General features: G+C 38.3%; 1 protein-coding gene and 1 pseudogene across 1 annotated transcript; both read left to right on the top strand.

Annotated features, from left to right (window-relative positions):
* The first annotated feature begins 257 nt into the window (after positions 1–257).
* On the top strand, positions 258–1,458 carry LOC135232080 (olfactory receptor 4C3D-like). Its single transcript, XM_064289370.1, has one exon. The coding sequence runs from the start codon at positions 568–570 to the stop codon at positions 1,456–1,458; it is 891 nt and encodes a 296-aa protein (XP_064145440.1). The 5' UTR covers positions 258–567.
* Positions 1,459–13,159: 11,701 nt separating this feature from the next.
* On the top strand, positions 13,160–14,089 carry LOC135232079 (olfactory receptor 4C6-like; annotated as a pseudogene).
* Positions 14,090–15,447: the final 1,358 nt, after the last annotated feature.

Genomic DNA, 15,447 nt, shown 5'->3' with positions numbered 1-15,447 from the left:
ACAAAATTCCCTAATCTGTCTCCTTATGATAGATATTTCTTGACCAGGAGACAATAATGTCATTCATTCTGCAGTTAGAACTGGGGGCTCGAATGCAAATTCTCCTGGAAGAAGGAATACTCTTACCTGTGTGCAGTGCTTAGAAGCTCCCAAGATACATTTCACAGTTACGATTACTAAGCTCCCAGGTGCAGAGAAGGGCTCAGAAGCGTAGGGAAAGGACTGAGCAAAATCACACGGAGGCAGAAGCAGGATGAGAATCCAGTCCCCTCATGTATATTGCCGAGTACTTTCTCAGTAAATTACACATCAGTTGTTGCCCTACAAAAGGTGCTTTATAGTTGATTAGGTGTCTCTGAAAATAAGGAGAAAGCACATGGAGGAAGCAGGAAAGAATAATTGAGCCAGTTACCATGGTGAAGGATGCTAAGGACAAGCTGCATAATTATGGCAACTACCGTATTTGTGTATTGTGAAATTCAAACTATAACCCTTTCACCATTAATTAGGTATCTTTCTTGATCTTTTTGCAGGTAATTCAGGTCTCAGAAAGACATCATTCCCTTAATGGATCATCTCATGCTTCCCAACAGTGTGACTGAATTTATTCTCCTGGGACTCACACAGAATCCACACTTGCAGAAAATACTTTTCATTGTCTTTTTGTGCATTTTCCTATTTACTGTGCTGACCAATCTTCTTATTGTCATCACCATCTCCTTCAGCCCCACACTTTCGGCTCCCATGTACTTCTTTCTCACCTACTTGTCATTTATAGATGCCTCTTACACCTCCATCACCACCCCCGAAATGATCATTGACCTGCTCTACCAGAGGAGAACCATCTCATTGGGCAGCTGCCTGACTCAGCTCTTTGTGGGACACTTCCTGGGAGGGTCAGAGATCATCCTCCTCATTGTCATTGCCTATGTCCGCTATGTAGCCATCTGCAAGCCCATGTACTACACTATCATCATGAGACAGGGACTCTGCCACCTTCTGGTGGTTGTGGCCTGGATTGGCGGGATCCTTCATGCCACAGTGCAGATTCTCTTCGTGATCAACTTACCCTTCTGCGGCCCCAATACCATTGACCATTTCATGTGTGACCTCTTCCCACTGCTGAAGCTTGCCTGCAGAGACACCTATATACTTGGAATGGTGGTGGCTGCCAACAGTGGGGCCATGTGCTTGCTCATTTTTTCCATGTTACTCATCTGCAATATAGGGCAGCACAAAGCCCTCTCCACCTGTGGCTCCCATTTTACTGTAGTTGTACTTTTCTTTGTGCCCTGTATATTCACTTACATGCGTCCCGTGGCCACCTATCCAGTGGACAAGTTGTTGACTGTCTTTTTTGTAATCCTCACTCCCATGTTAAACCCTATCATTTATACAGTGAGAAACACAGAGGTAAAAAATGCCATGAGAAGTTTTTTGAAGACAAGGGTAGCTTAGGCTGTTCATTATGCCAGAAAGTGATGATGTAAATAGATAGGAAGGATCATATCTGTGGTAAACTGTGAAAGAGGATTTTCAAGTTTTGCAGATCACTGATCAAAACAAGACCCAGAAACTAACATTTATTGAGCATTTAATGGTGGTTAGGCCCTTTGATAGGTGCTTTTGATAGTTTTTCATGTACTTTATTGAGGTTCCAATGCTCATTGTGCATACATTCAGGATATACATCAGAGAAAGGACTGCAAGTCTCTTGTTGGTGATTCTAGAGTACACTTTGCTCCAGTCTCACTACTATTTTATGAAATTCTTCAATCGTATGTTACTTGGGTGAAACTGGCTTTTCCACAGCACCTTGGTCTCGGGACTTCTTCTTTTTTTTTTTTTTTATTTGGTTTTGCCTGCAGTAAGCAAAAAAGAGAAAAGAAGTTCCTGGATATATGGAGGCAGGGGGTGGGGGTAGGATAGACAGTTGGGAATGAAAAAACCATTTCTGATTTTTTGTTGTTGTTGTTGTTCACCACTAATCTACCAAGAAAAGCAAGAGGCACTAATAGAAGAAACAATTCGTATCATGTTTCTAAATTTTTTTCAGCACAAAATATAAGCCAGACATTTTGAATTTACCTTTAATATGATCTTATTTTCTCAAATGTGCTCGTAGCATGCAGTTTTTCATGACTATAAAGGACTTTTTTTTCTTACCAAGACTTGAGGAGCCATTTGAAACAATGAAGGTAAACATTTTTTTTTTTTTAATTTAATCTCAACACAAAGACTTAAGGTAAGGTTCCAAGGCTATAGCTCTATAAATGTATTTACATTAAACGAATGTTAGGTCATTTCATCTATGTACTCAGTTGGTAGTTTCAGTATATGCCCATCTTACAGAGAAGCAAATTGAAGCTAAAAGAGGTTTAGTTAACATACTTGCCTCAGATGTCTAAGATCTCATGTACAGAATTTAAATCCAGAACTTCCATATCTCAGTCATATTCTCTTTGCAAATAAAATATACTTTCTGTGGTATGTTTACCCCTCTATATATAAATTTACTTTCAGTCCTAATGATTCAATTTGTCCTCCAGGAAAAATTACGTCAAATTTGTTGCAGATATTTTTCTCATGTAGCAATATTTTCCAGCAATGATGCTTCTTTATGCAGGTCATTCTATGTTACTATGTTGTTGTTGTTAGGTGCTGTCAAGTCAGCTCTGACTCATAGCTACCCTAAATACCACAGAACGAAATACCACCTGGTCCTGCGCCATCCTTACAACCGTTGTTATGCTTGAGCCCACTGTTGCAGCCACTGTGTCAATCCATATCGTTGAGGATCTTTCTCTTTTCTGCTGACCCTCTACTTTACCAAGCATGATATGCTTCTCCAGGGACTGATCCCTCCTGACAACATGTCCAGAGTATGTAAAATGCAGTCTCGCCATCCTGTCTTCTAAGGATCATTCTGGCTGTACTTCTTCCAAGATAGATTTGTTCATTCTTTTGGCAGTCCATAGTATAGTCAATATTCTTTGCCAACATCACAATACAAAGGGGTCAATTTTTCTTTGGTCTTCCTTATTCGCTGTCCAGTTCTCATATGCATATGATGTGATTGAAAATACCTTGGCTTGGATCAGGTGCCTTTTATTCTTCAAGGTGACATCTTTGCTTTTCAACACTTTAAAGAGTTTATTTGCAGCAAATTTACCCAATGCAATGCGTCTTTTGATTTCCTGACTGCTGCTTCCGTGGGTGTTGATTGTGAATCCGAGTAAAATGAAATCTTTGACAACTTCAATCTTTTCTCTATTTACTTAAAGGAAGTATGCAAATTTTATCCTAAAATGAATAAGATAAATCATATTTGGATCTTCTGTGTGAGGATACTTTGGTTTTATCAGTGAGAATATTAGTCATTATCTAATTGAGGGTAGTGAGCTAACCATTGTGAAGGGCCAATTATGAGGCGTACACTTTGTTAGGTTCTTTATATACTAAAACTCTCTTAATTCTAGTCACAAGTATTGTTAGAATGATTGTGAGGATGGCACAGGGTGAGGCAGTGTTTCATTCTGCTGTACATGGGGTTGCTATGAGTCAGAATAAACTTGACAACACCTAGCAATAACAACATTGTTAGTAGGCTTTTGCCCCATTTTCTACAAGACGAAAACAAGTCTCAATGAGGTTAAGCAACACTGTCAAATTTTTAGACTACGTCTCCCTTATTCTTTTCTCTTCATACAATGCTTCCTGGCATGATGCAAAAATATCAAAACACAGACCTGTTCCTTATAAAGATTGTCCTTGAGGCTTTCGTCCATTGTTTTTGAGGGAGCCACTTTCTTCCCTTCATCTCTTTCTTGACTTCAGCTTCCCAGGTTACTCACACTCTCTTGATTCCTGTGTCAGAAAAAAATGATCTCATTCCCATGAATGTACTACCCTTCAAGTGAGAATGTGTACTTAAAAAGTGGGATTCAATGGACTCAAGGAATGAATAAATAACTGTTGAATTTAAAAGAAACTGACCCATAAGTAAGAGAGGAGTTTGGAGGAAAAATAAGCAACTCAACCATGCAAGTGAATTGATACTCTGCTTGGGCATGAAGGTAGAATCTTGAAGAGGTAAATATTGTTTCTTAAGGGTTTTTCCCAGTGTTATTGCATACTTTGTTATATGCAACATATTACTTGAAAAACAGCTGTGTGGCCAATTAAGTTAGGAAATTTTGGCTTGTTTTTTTAATCCAAGAAATATTGTTCAGTGCTTACAGTGTGCCAGACAGTTCCAAAGACTGGGAATATAGTGTAGAACACTAGAGACAAGGGTCGTGTTGTGTGAAACTTAAATTCCAGTGAGGATTAGATGAGTAATAAACAAGTAAACAAATAAATGAACAATGTAAGTTTGTTAGAAATAAGTATAATGAAGAAAATAGTTTTATTAAGGAGTGATGCAAAAGATAATAACTGGAAGTAGATTTTTGTAGTTATTTGAAGTGTGTGTGTGTACGTATATAGCACAGAGATACATGAAGTACATAAATAGGTAGATAATATATCTGTGTGTGATAAGGAAAAGCATGTCTCATTGTTGTTTGTTGCCATTGAGTTGATTCTGACTCATGATGACCCGTGTGTATAAGAGTAGAACTGCCTCATAGGGTTTTCAAGGTTGTGACCTTTCAAAAGCAGAGCACCAGACCTGTTTTCCAAGGAACCTTTGGGTGGGTTCAATTGGCCAACTTTCCTGCTTGTAGTTAAATGCTTAACCCTCTGCACCACTCAGGGACCTTAGAAGGCATCATGTATAAATCGTTACATGAGAAGGTAGAGTAATAGTAGTAGATTAGCAAAGATGATCCAAATGCAGAGGTTGTCCATCATCTGTGAGGATGATATTTTGTAAAATTTCCTCTCAGGAGACTTGCAAAGTGTAAGGTCAAATATGTCAATGAACCAGTTGTAAATTCCCAAGTGGAAGGTCAAATATATGAATTACCCAGTTGTAAACTCCAATGAACAAGTTGCAAAAGTAGGATATTAGTATCTTTTTTATTAATGAAGGTAGAAAAGAATAAAAGCTATAACCTCAAATATTTATAAATTGGAAACAATTGTATTTGAGAATAAAATTTCTTATGAAGTAAGAGAGAATTAATCCTTATTTTTCCTGGCTGAGATACTTTTTTCAGTCCTTAATAGTGGAAACTATTTTTTTGTCTTTAACCAACTTTTTGTTGTTGCTGTTTGCTGTGGAGCTAGTTCCTATGCATAACAACCTTACGCATAGCAGAATGAAACACCCAGTCTTGCACCATCTTTTTTATTTGTGCTTAAAATAATTTTTCACATTGTTTCTAGAGTAGGGGATGAAAATATGACTCAATGAGTCTTACAATAAACATTCAAATATAAAATGAATAATCCAAGAACATCTTTCTTCAATCCAGCAGTGCACTGCCATTGAAGATCAGAAAGTTGTTGTATGAGATAATTATATATTCTGCCATAATCTTATATGCAACTGAGGCATTATGTTAAAAATATGAAGGAAAAATTCTATCAAATGCTAAGTGATTATAGAAATGTGCCAGTAACCCAAGGCACAGAGGGTCTTTCTTGACTTTGGAATTCACAAAGTCAGATGTGATATAATTTTAATGATAGTGTTACAAGATGAAAAGATCATCAGGCTAGGTGATAGAAAAATTCAGTCCTGGTCCTTGCTAGATGGCCAAGAATAAGTTGTATTCTTTTTTATTTTTTGGATCTATATTATTAAGCAGAAAGATGGTTGTGGTCATTCTGTTATTTAAGGACAGAGCTTAGTTCTGGAGTAAATAATTGAATGGTTAATACTAGGATCTGTGTTTGTGCTTGTGAATCATCAGCTTGGCCTGGTCCCAGTGCTGCTCAGCCCCCGAGGGCTAGATGGGAATTCACTGCACGGTGATTAGCTCCTGAGTCAGCAGAGACCCAGCCTCAAAGGGATGCAATTGCAATGGTGCAAGTTGGTGCATTTCCAGTTTTTGAAAATAGCTCTCTCTCCTCCTTTAGTACAGGTCTGTTACCCAAAGGCAGGTATCTTATTAATGATGTTTCTTCTAAGATGTGGATTGGAAACTACTTTCAAATTAAGCTCAATGTACAGAGGGATGGCAGGCACAGTCCCTGGAATGATTTTGTAAATAGCTTTCCTGGCTGTCTTTTGGCAATCTTTCCTATTGAGAGAAAATTTAAATTACTCTGCCAACCACAAAGGTTATTCCCTATATAAGTCCTTGTCACTTAGAGCACCTGTTTTTAATTTCTTTTGAAAATCATTAGGCACTCTACCTGTTGCCATCAAGTTCTATAAAAATAATTCCCCATTAAGTAATAGGACTATTTGTTGGCTGTACAGGTCCTGATTTACTTGCCTCTACATTTGGAACAACCAAGCTGAAACTCTCACATGTCTTAATTTCTTGCTGTTCTATAAAAGAAGCTTCATGAGAGTAAATCCTGGCCGGAGTCAGACCTTTGGTTACTCTGACGTGATCCTAGAATATTTATCTCAATGGCCTTCTACCCTCTACCTGCCGAGATCATTGGGTAACTGGCTGGCTTCTCAGACGTCAGAGATAACACCAGACTGAGCTTTGGAGATGGCCCTAAAAGCTTAAGTATTAAACATGTTTCTATTAAGTTGCTATTTTGAAATTGTTGAAATAATTGAATCATCTAAACACACACACAATTTTACCTAAAATGTGTTAATAATTCACCTGTTTGTTTGATCTGTTTACACAAATTGTGATCTCAGGGTAAGAGCCTTGAGCTACCAACAATTTTTAGCTTCATTTACCTTAATACTTTTGGCACGTTATCAAAACAGAAATGTCATAATTTAATATTTGGGCCTTTATCCAGATATGGATATTAGCAAATAAAAGAGTGTGTATATGTGATTCAAAGATGTGCTTGTAGAAAGGAATGGGAACACTTGGTGTGATGAGGATAATTAAAATTTTTTTTTTCTGTTTTCCTTCTATTCTCTCTCATATGTTTAGATATACTTAATACATTAAAATATATATATATATTTATATATATATATATAGCCCTGGTGGTTCATTGGTTAAGCTTTTGGCTGCTAACCAAAATGTTGGCAGTTCGACTCCATCAGCCGTTCCTTGGAAACCCTGTGGGGCAGTTCTACTCTGTCTTATAGGGTCGCTACGTGCCAGAATCAACTCAACAGCAACGTATATATATATGTACATATCTATTGCAGTTGAGTCAATTTTGACTCATAGCAACCCTATAGGACAGAGTAGAACTGCCCTATGGGGTTTTCAAGGCTGCGATCTTTACAGAAGCAGACTGCAACATCTTTTGCTCACAGAGTGGTTGGTGGGTTTGAACTCCTGATCTTTTGGTTAGCACTTCAGCGCTTTAACCACTACACCACCAGGGTGCTCTCTCTCTCTATATATATATATCTATATATCTTGTTTCCTTTTGTACCAATTTCTTTAACCTTAATTTTTCTAGTAATAGCCTCTGAGAAAAAAACTTACATGGTGTTTTTATTTTTTTCTTTTTTACTTAGTAAATGATACTTCAGATCTCTGGTTTTCATTATCAATGTCATTGTGAGTTGAAATCTTTAAAATATATCCCTCAAACAATATAAAAACTTACACACCTATTTGTGAGCATCCCTGCTGAAGGGGTGGTGGTGGTGTTGTGTTGGGGGTGATGCTGGTGATTTGCTTAGGAAGAGTGTGGAGAAGTTAAGAAAGAATAACCCTCCCTTTCTGCAGAAGAATTCCAAGTAAACATTAATTTTTGTATCTATAATCATATAGTAACTTCCATCCTACACAAAAGCACAACTGGAGATTATTCCGTCTTTACTAACAAGTCCTCGACTCTCAAGAAAAGCAAGGTGTATTCGGAAGACTTAGGGATGGAAATAGTCCTTTTAAAGTCCTTATTGATGATGTATGTGCTTGGGACACATACCTTCCCAAGAAAGCAGGGCTGCTGATTGCTCATTAAAAATGACGACCCAGAGGCACTCACTGAACACTTTGCTAACCTCTTCTTGTTATCCAGGACTTCATGGGAGAAATTATCTCTGTGAGAAATTCAGGCAGAGGAAACATACATTGGCTATAAAGTTCCTACAATGCAGCAATGAACATCACTTTACAAATGTCTTTGTTTACTAGTTTGAATATTTTTATTGGAGAAATTCCTAGAAACATCATCACCAAGACCAGAGGCGTATCTACAGAAAATAGTGCCTAAGGCAATTAGTTTTAAGTTGCTGAATGGTGTTTCACAACTAGAGATGTAACGTGCAATGGTGAATAGATTCAAATCCAGACTTTGTCACTTAATACCTGTATAATCTTGAGCAGTTTGTTTGTTTTGCTCTTTTTCAGTCATAAACTGTGCCTTGTCATTGCCAGATGTGAGAATTAAATAAGATAGTTATATCAAAAACTAACCAAGTACAAAAATGCAGGTGCTTAAGAATTTATTGTTATTATTATTTTAATATGGATAGTTGTATATAGACAGTATATCTCTATACAGACATTACATTGTATTTCACCCAGCTTTTTCTGGGTACCAATTTGTAACCTATGTCATCAATGAAATTCTTTGAATGAATGATTGAATGAATGCGAATTAAATGAGATATTATTTTTCACCCTATAATTTGTTGAATATAACCAAGATTGAGAATATCTAAAGTTAGTAAGAATGCAGGGAAATGACTCTTTAATACACTACTGATGGGAATAAAACAGAACTTTGAGAGAGTAACGTTATAGAAAGGAACCCTTGTGGCGCAGTGGTTAAGTGCTCAGCTGCTAACCGAAAGGTTCATGGCTCGAACCCACCAGCTGCTCTGAAGGAGGAAGATGTAACAGTCTGCTTCTGTAATGATTACAGCCTTGAAAACCCTATGGGGGAGTTCTACTCTGCCCTGCAGGGTCACTATGAGTCCAAATCAACTCCAAGGCAAAGGGTTTTAATGGTACAGAATCCATCAGAGTTAAAAATGTGCATATTTTTAGAAGCACATCTAGGGTAGAAGCATAACTAGGGTATGGCAAGTGTGAGACAGGCCCTGGACACCACTTGAGGGGAGGAAGGGAAGGGCAGTTTACATCTCTAGTTGTGAGACATCATTTAGCAACTTAAAACTAATCTCCTTAGGCACTACTTTCCATAGATATGCCTCTGGTCTGGGTGATGATGTTTCTAGGAATTTCTCCAATAAAAATATTCAAACTAGTAAACAAAGATGTTTGTAAAATGATGTTCATTGCTGCGTTGTATGAAAGGCGGACTATTAGAAACACCATAAATGTCAAGCAAAATATTCATGAAGACTGTGGTGAAAGGGTATTAGGAGTGAGGCATGAAGGAGGGATGATGATGGATTGGGTGACAGTCGAGGGCATGGGCAGAGGAAGCAGTAACTTAAATGAATGGAAAATAATCATGAATATTTGAACAGTGCACTCCAAAGAATCTCATGCTTTTTACTTCCTTTGACCTTCACTACAGCATTGTGAGGCAGGATATAAAATTCTCGGAAGGGTTGTAGAGCATAGTGGCTGGTAGCCTGTGCTGTGAACTCAATCAACTACCTGCCAAAAGGCTTTAAGCAAGTTTCACAAGTTCCTAAGCCTCATTCACTGCAACAGAAATTCAGGTTGGAATTTCAAAAAAATGATAAAAAATAGTTCCTATATCATATAGTTTTTGTGGGAATTAAAAGAGAAAATCATGTACCCTCAAGTGGTAAGTACGACACATGTTGACTTTACTTACTATTGCATTCTTTTATTTTTTGCAGGATTTGAAGGTTAGGAAAGTTGATACTAAGAAGTGAGTAAGCAGTCTGATGGAGTCCCTGGGTGGTGTAAACAGTTAACACTCTTAGTTGCTACCTGAAAAATTGGAGGTTCAAGTCCACCCAGAAGTGCCTTGGAAGAAAGGCCTGGTGATCTACTTCCAAAACATTAGCCATGCAAAACCCTGTGGAGCACGGTTCTACTCTGACACACATGGGGTCCCTGTGAGTTGGAATTGACTCAAGGAAGCTGTTTTTTTCCAGTGCCTGATTGGAATGGAAAACTAAGTCTGCTCACTGTGAATCCATGGCCTTTCCCAGGGTACAAAATAATTGGCTGAGGTGTGTGTTCTTGTAGCAGGAGATGGGCCTGACTGCAGTGGGAGGGAGAAGAACAAAAATAGCAGGTTGACTAGTTGTGGAGGAGAGTCATAAATGTCAGGCTCTGTTTAGATGTGCACTAGTAGTCAAAGTCAAAATTGTGATAAATTAATAGATTTCAACAGAGGAGCATTTTAATCTATTCCAGTGTGTGTTGTTTTAAAACATTTCAAGTGCTAAATTGGCTCAAAGGAAATTTTACTTGGAAGAGTAAACATTTAGTGAAGATGAGCTGAGCTGCTGTGTTTGAAAGGGATAGAGCCCTGAGATGTATCTCTTGAACTCCTAGGATTCCGTCATCTGCCAAAATCAAGTCACACTCCAGAGGAGGAAACTGAGGCCCAATGTGGTAAGTATCCTAACAAGGTATCCTAAGGCAGTAGAGAGACAGTGTGGAATAAAACCCAGCTATCCCGATTTCCAAGAATGTGTTCTTTCTATTTAATTAGAGCTATTCAAGAACTTTTGAATTATTCGAGCTCAAGGTGAAAGAAATTCGGGTTGGTCCATACTGTAGATTTGAAAAGAGTCTTCTGGAAGTTGCTTACTTTGTTGAGTAAGGGGTTAGGGTGATGCTAAGAATGGGACTCTTAGTATTTAGAGGACATGTAGTTTATAGCACTGTTTAAAGCAACGCCCTTTCTACTTTCCTGCCAAGGAAAAGACAGCCTGTTCTCAAGTACCCTTAGTAAAGGGGAGTTTGCTGCCTACTGAAACAGTGCTTTTACCATATCATTTGTTCTTCGCTACAGAAACAATTGCATCTAGCTAATAGAGGCTGCTGATCACTTCTTCAATGGTAGAGTGTAACGGTGAAGCACTTGTGCTTCGAAATAAGATACTTGGATCCATAACCCACACTCATCATAGATGAGATAATGATTTTAAGCTTCAGTTTCCTTATCCTCAAGATGGGATTCATGATAGCACCCATTTCCTGTGATACGGGGAAAAAAAAAAAAGAGAGAGATAATGCATAAAGCAGACCAAGCACATTGCTAGCGTGTAATAAATTAAAAAATAATAATAAATGAGTTGATTTATTGATACTTTGGTTCATCTTTAGATCCCTTTGTTCTATCTGAGAGTCCCCCTTCCCAAGGAAGAATGGAAGGAATGATATGCTTATGTGCAGAGATGGTGTCTATCACATTGTGAACCTGGGTCTTCCTGGAACAGAGAAAGAGAATTAAGTTTTAGTTTCTGTGAGCAGCACATCTGGGAAATTACTAGAAACAATTGGGCAGTCAGTCAGTCATTGTAATTTATAGGTTCAGGACTGGATACTTAATGTATATAAGCAGAACATGTTCTTTACTGTAGACTTGTTGAATGTTCTGGTGAGTACGGGAAGAATATATCTATTTCATTGGATTATTAGGAAAGTGAAATTATATCATGAAACAGTGGTTCACACATATTGTGCACTTGATACTAGAGTAAGAGATACCATATAATTTGTTAATGGAAATGATTTTAGAACCAGAAAAATCTGGCTTCTGTGTTTACTAGTTATATGATGACCTTGATGTCATTTTTTCACCCCAAGAGCTATAGCTGCTAACCAAAAGTTCAGCAGTTCAAATCCACCAGGCTCCTTGGAAACCCTATGGGGCAGTTCTACTGTGTCCTGTAGAGTTGTTATGAGTTGGAATCAATTTGATAGCAATGAATTTTTTTTTATTTTTTATTTTTTTAAAGCTTCAGTATCTTAACTCTAAAATGACAAAAATATCTCATAGGATATTCTACTGCCTAAGACATAGTAAAGACTCATTGAATATTATAAATGCATAATGATATTAATAATAACAAGGACAACACTAAGCCAATCTGAAAAGGAAGAAATGTAGATGGGAGGAGCAGAGGACAGGCCTTAATAAGTAGAGATTCCTTGGGATATGGCCTCTCTGTCTTGTAGGCTTTCCAAATAGCACATTCTAGGGGCTCAATAAATACGTGAAATAAATGAATGAAAATTCCCAAGTTCTTGGATGTCTGACGATTAAAGGTCAGCATCCTAGCTTGGGCCCCAAGAAGAGGCTGAGAAAAGAGCTTGTAGGTAGGTGGTTTATTCTGGGAAACAGGATGGAGGAACTGGGAAGAGTGAAAGAGGGAAGGAAAGCAAGTTAACCCAAGGTTGAGTTAAGCTGGTTACCATTTATCTACTGGCTCCTATATCCAAATGATCAAGAGTTTCCCTCTGGAATGGGAAATCCCTCATATTTCTAAGTGTGTGCTTGCGTGAGAATGATGTATCAGGGTCTCCAAAATATCTCAGGCAGCAAGTGCATGGACAGAAAGCAACAGATGTGACTGTGAGAGGAGGTAGTGTTGAATCAATTTGTAGAATCAAACTATTGTCAGGCTATAATTGTGAACAGCTGGTTGCGAGGACAATGGTTGGAAAGATAGGTCAAGAGGGTGTGAGATGGGGTAGAAAAAATGCCTAACACATGGTGATTATCAATTAAAAATAATATTGCTAACACATTGTGAGGTTTGCAAATGGGTATAAATTTTTGAATGAGAAATTAGCTTGAGCTGTAAACTTTCACCTAAAGCAAAATAAAAAGAAATAATAATACTGCTTTTGCAAAGGACAAAGGTTGTATATCCTTTGACTAATATAAAACACCCAGAATAGGCAAATGCGTAGAGACCAGAGTTTAACATTAGCTACCAGGGGCAAGAGAGAGGATGAAAGGGGGAATCATTACTTAGGAAGCATTGAGTTTCTGTTAATGGAATGGAAAATTTGGCAACGAATATTGGTAATGGTTGCACAACACGATTGATGTAATTGCTATCGGTGAATTGTACATGTGGAAAATATTGAATTGACCAATGTTGCATTTGTATTATTACATTTTTACAATAATTAAAAAAAATTGTTCTTGCAGATTTTCCAGTTCATAGCTGTGTGCTTACATCAGCCTACAGTAAATGGAAAATCAAAACAATGTAACTAAGTTCATTCTTTTGGGTCTTACAAAGAACCCAGAGCTACGGAAAATATCCTCTGCTGTGTTTCTAATCATGTATGTGGCCACCGTCCTGGGAAACTTACTCATTGTGGTAACTATGACTGCAAGTCAGAGTCTGAGGTCACCTATATATTTTTTCCTTCCTTCTTTTTCACTCATGGATGCCACCTATTCTTCTGTCATAGCTCCCAAGATGATTGTGGATTCCTTCTCTGAGAGTATTACCATCTCCCTAGAAGGCTGCATGATCCAACTCTTTGCAGAACATTTCTTTGGTGGAGTGTCAATCATCCTTCTCATCGTGATGGCCTATGATCACTACGTGGCCATCTGTAAGCCACTGAACTACATGACTATCATGAATTCTCAGGTGTGCTGCCTGCTGCTGGGAGGGGCCTGTGTAGGCGGGTCCATGCATGCAACAATACAGCTTCTCTTCATGTACCAAATACCCTTCTGTGGTCCCAATGTCATTGATCACTTTATGTGTGATTTATTTCCATTGCTGACACTGGCCTGCATGGATACCTGCATGCTGGGCCTCTTGGTCATCCTCAACAGTGGGGTGATGGGTGTGACCATCTTCCTTATCCTCGTTGCCTCGTACGTGGTCATCCTCTGCTCCCAGAAGTCTTGCAGCTCTGAAGGGTGATGCAAAGGCCTCTCCAGCTGTGGCTCCCACCTCATAGTGATTGTCTTGTTCTTTGTGCCATGTATTTTCTTGTATGTAAGACCTGTGACCACTTATCCCATAGACAAAGCAATGGCTCTGTCCTTTACCATTGTTGCACCCATGTTAAATCCCTTGATCTACACCCTGAGGAATGCAGAGGTAAAAAATGCCATGAAGGAACTCTGGAAGAGGCAACAAATCCTGGATTGTCACTAGCTTCCATGCCATGAACAAATTTTTCCTATAGGTACAGTGAGGTCTCATGCTCCGCATTCAATCAAATCTCTTGCATATACAATACTAAGTGGCATCTTTTAAGCATACAAATCTGCTGAAGACACTGCAGTACTCTGCCTAACCACATTGCTGCCTACCTCTCCGGTACGTTTTGTACTTCATCATTTTCGCAAGGCTCTAGCCCCCTTTGTCTTTCTTTTCTTCTTCTTTTTTTTTTTTTTTAACTGATTTTTGGAGAATCCGAGCTTTTCTCAGTTCATGGCTTTTGTTCTCACACTTCTGTCTGATGGCATCTCCTTCTCCAGATGCTTCATCTGGCTCAATCCTATATATATATATATATATAAAATATCATTTTCAGATGACCACCCACCTCCTCAAGAAGTCTTGTCTCTAGTGGTTTCTTTCAGTTATTCTCTAGCTTTCCATCCCATTTATATCCTTACGATAAATAAAAGCAGAAACTGTACTTACTTTATAAGTAAGTGAGTTTTAATTTTCTCTGTTTTCTCCACAAAATTGGAATTGCTAGGACATGGATGGTGTTTGTTCATTTATTTTGTAAACCTAGTGGTTCATACACTTCCAGTCAGCTAACTAGTTGCCACGGAGTTGATTCTGACTCATGACAGCCCTATGTGTGTTGGAGTAGAACTGTGATCTGTAGGGTTTTCAACGGCTGATTTTTTTCAGAAGTTGATTGCCAGGTCTTTTTTTTTTTTCTGAGGCATCTCTGGGTGGACTTAAAATGTCAAACTTTTGGTTAACAGCAGAGAGCATTAACGGTTTGTACCACTAAGGACTCCTCTAGTCAACTAGCAGATGCTTAATAAATATTATCCAATAAATGTCAGTCTAAAAGAGACTTAGTTGTTGATTTTTAATCTTTTTAAATTCAATGGTTGGGAAAAATTGGGAAAGATAAATACATATAAACACCTAAGGAGTTAGAATTCTCCTGGTTTTTGTGCTACAAAGTGTCCTTTTTGAAGGCAAGCAGAATCTCAGTTTAGTGGTGTGCTATTTAATATGGAGGCCACTCCAAAAAAAAAAAAAAAAAAACTGATTGTTGTCGAGCTTATTCCAACTCATAGCAACCTGACAGGAGAGAGTAGAGCTGCCCCATATGGTTAATTCTCCACTGCCTTTTGTTATCATTTACGGAAACAGACTAAGAGCCAGTCATGCAGGAGTCAAGAGATTTTAGAATCTAGTGTCTTTGTCCGCTGCTATTCATAAGGTTTTCACCGTCTAATGCTTTTCAGAAGTAGACTGCCAGTCCTTCTCCTAGTCTGTCTTAGTCTGGAAGCTCAACTGAAACCTGTTCTCCATGGGTG

This window comes from Loxodonta africana, chromosome 7 (genome assembly GCF_030014295.1).
Source record: "Loxodonta africana isolate mLoxAfr1 chromosome 7, mLoxAfr1.hap2, whole genome shotgun sequence".
NCBI classification, from domain to species: domain Eukaryota; kingdom Metazoa; phylum Chordata; class Mammalia; order Proboscidea; family Elephantidae; genus Loxodonta; species Loxodonta africana.
The sequence above is the reverse complement of the archived record's forward strand: the minus strand, read 5'-3'. Positions and strand labels throughout refer to the sequence as shown.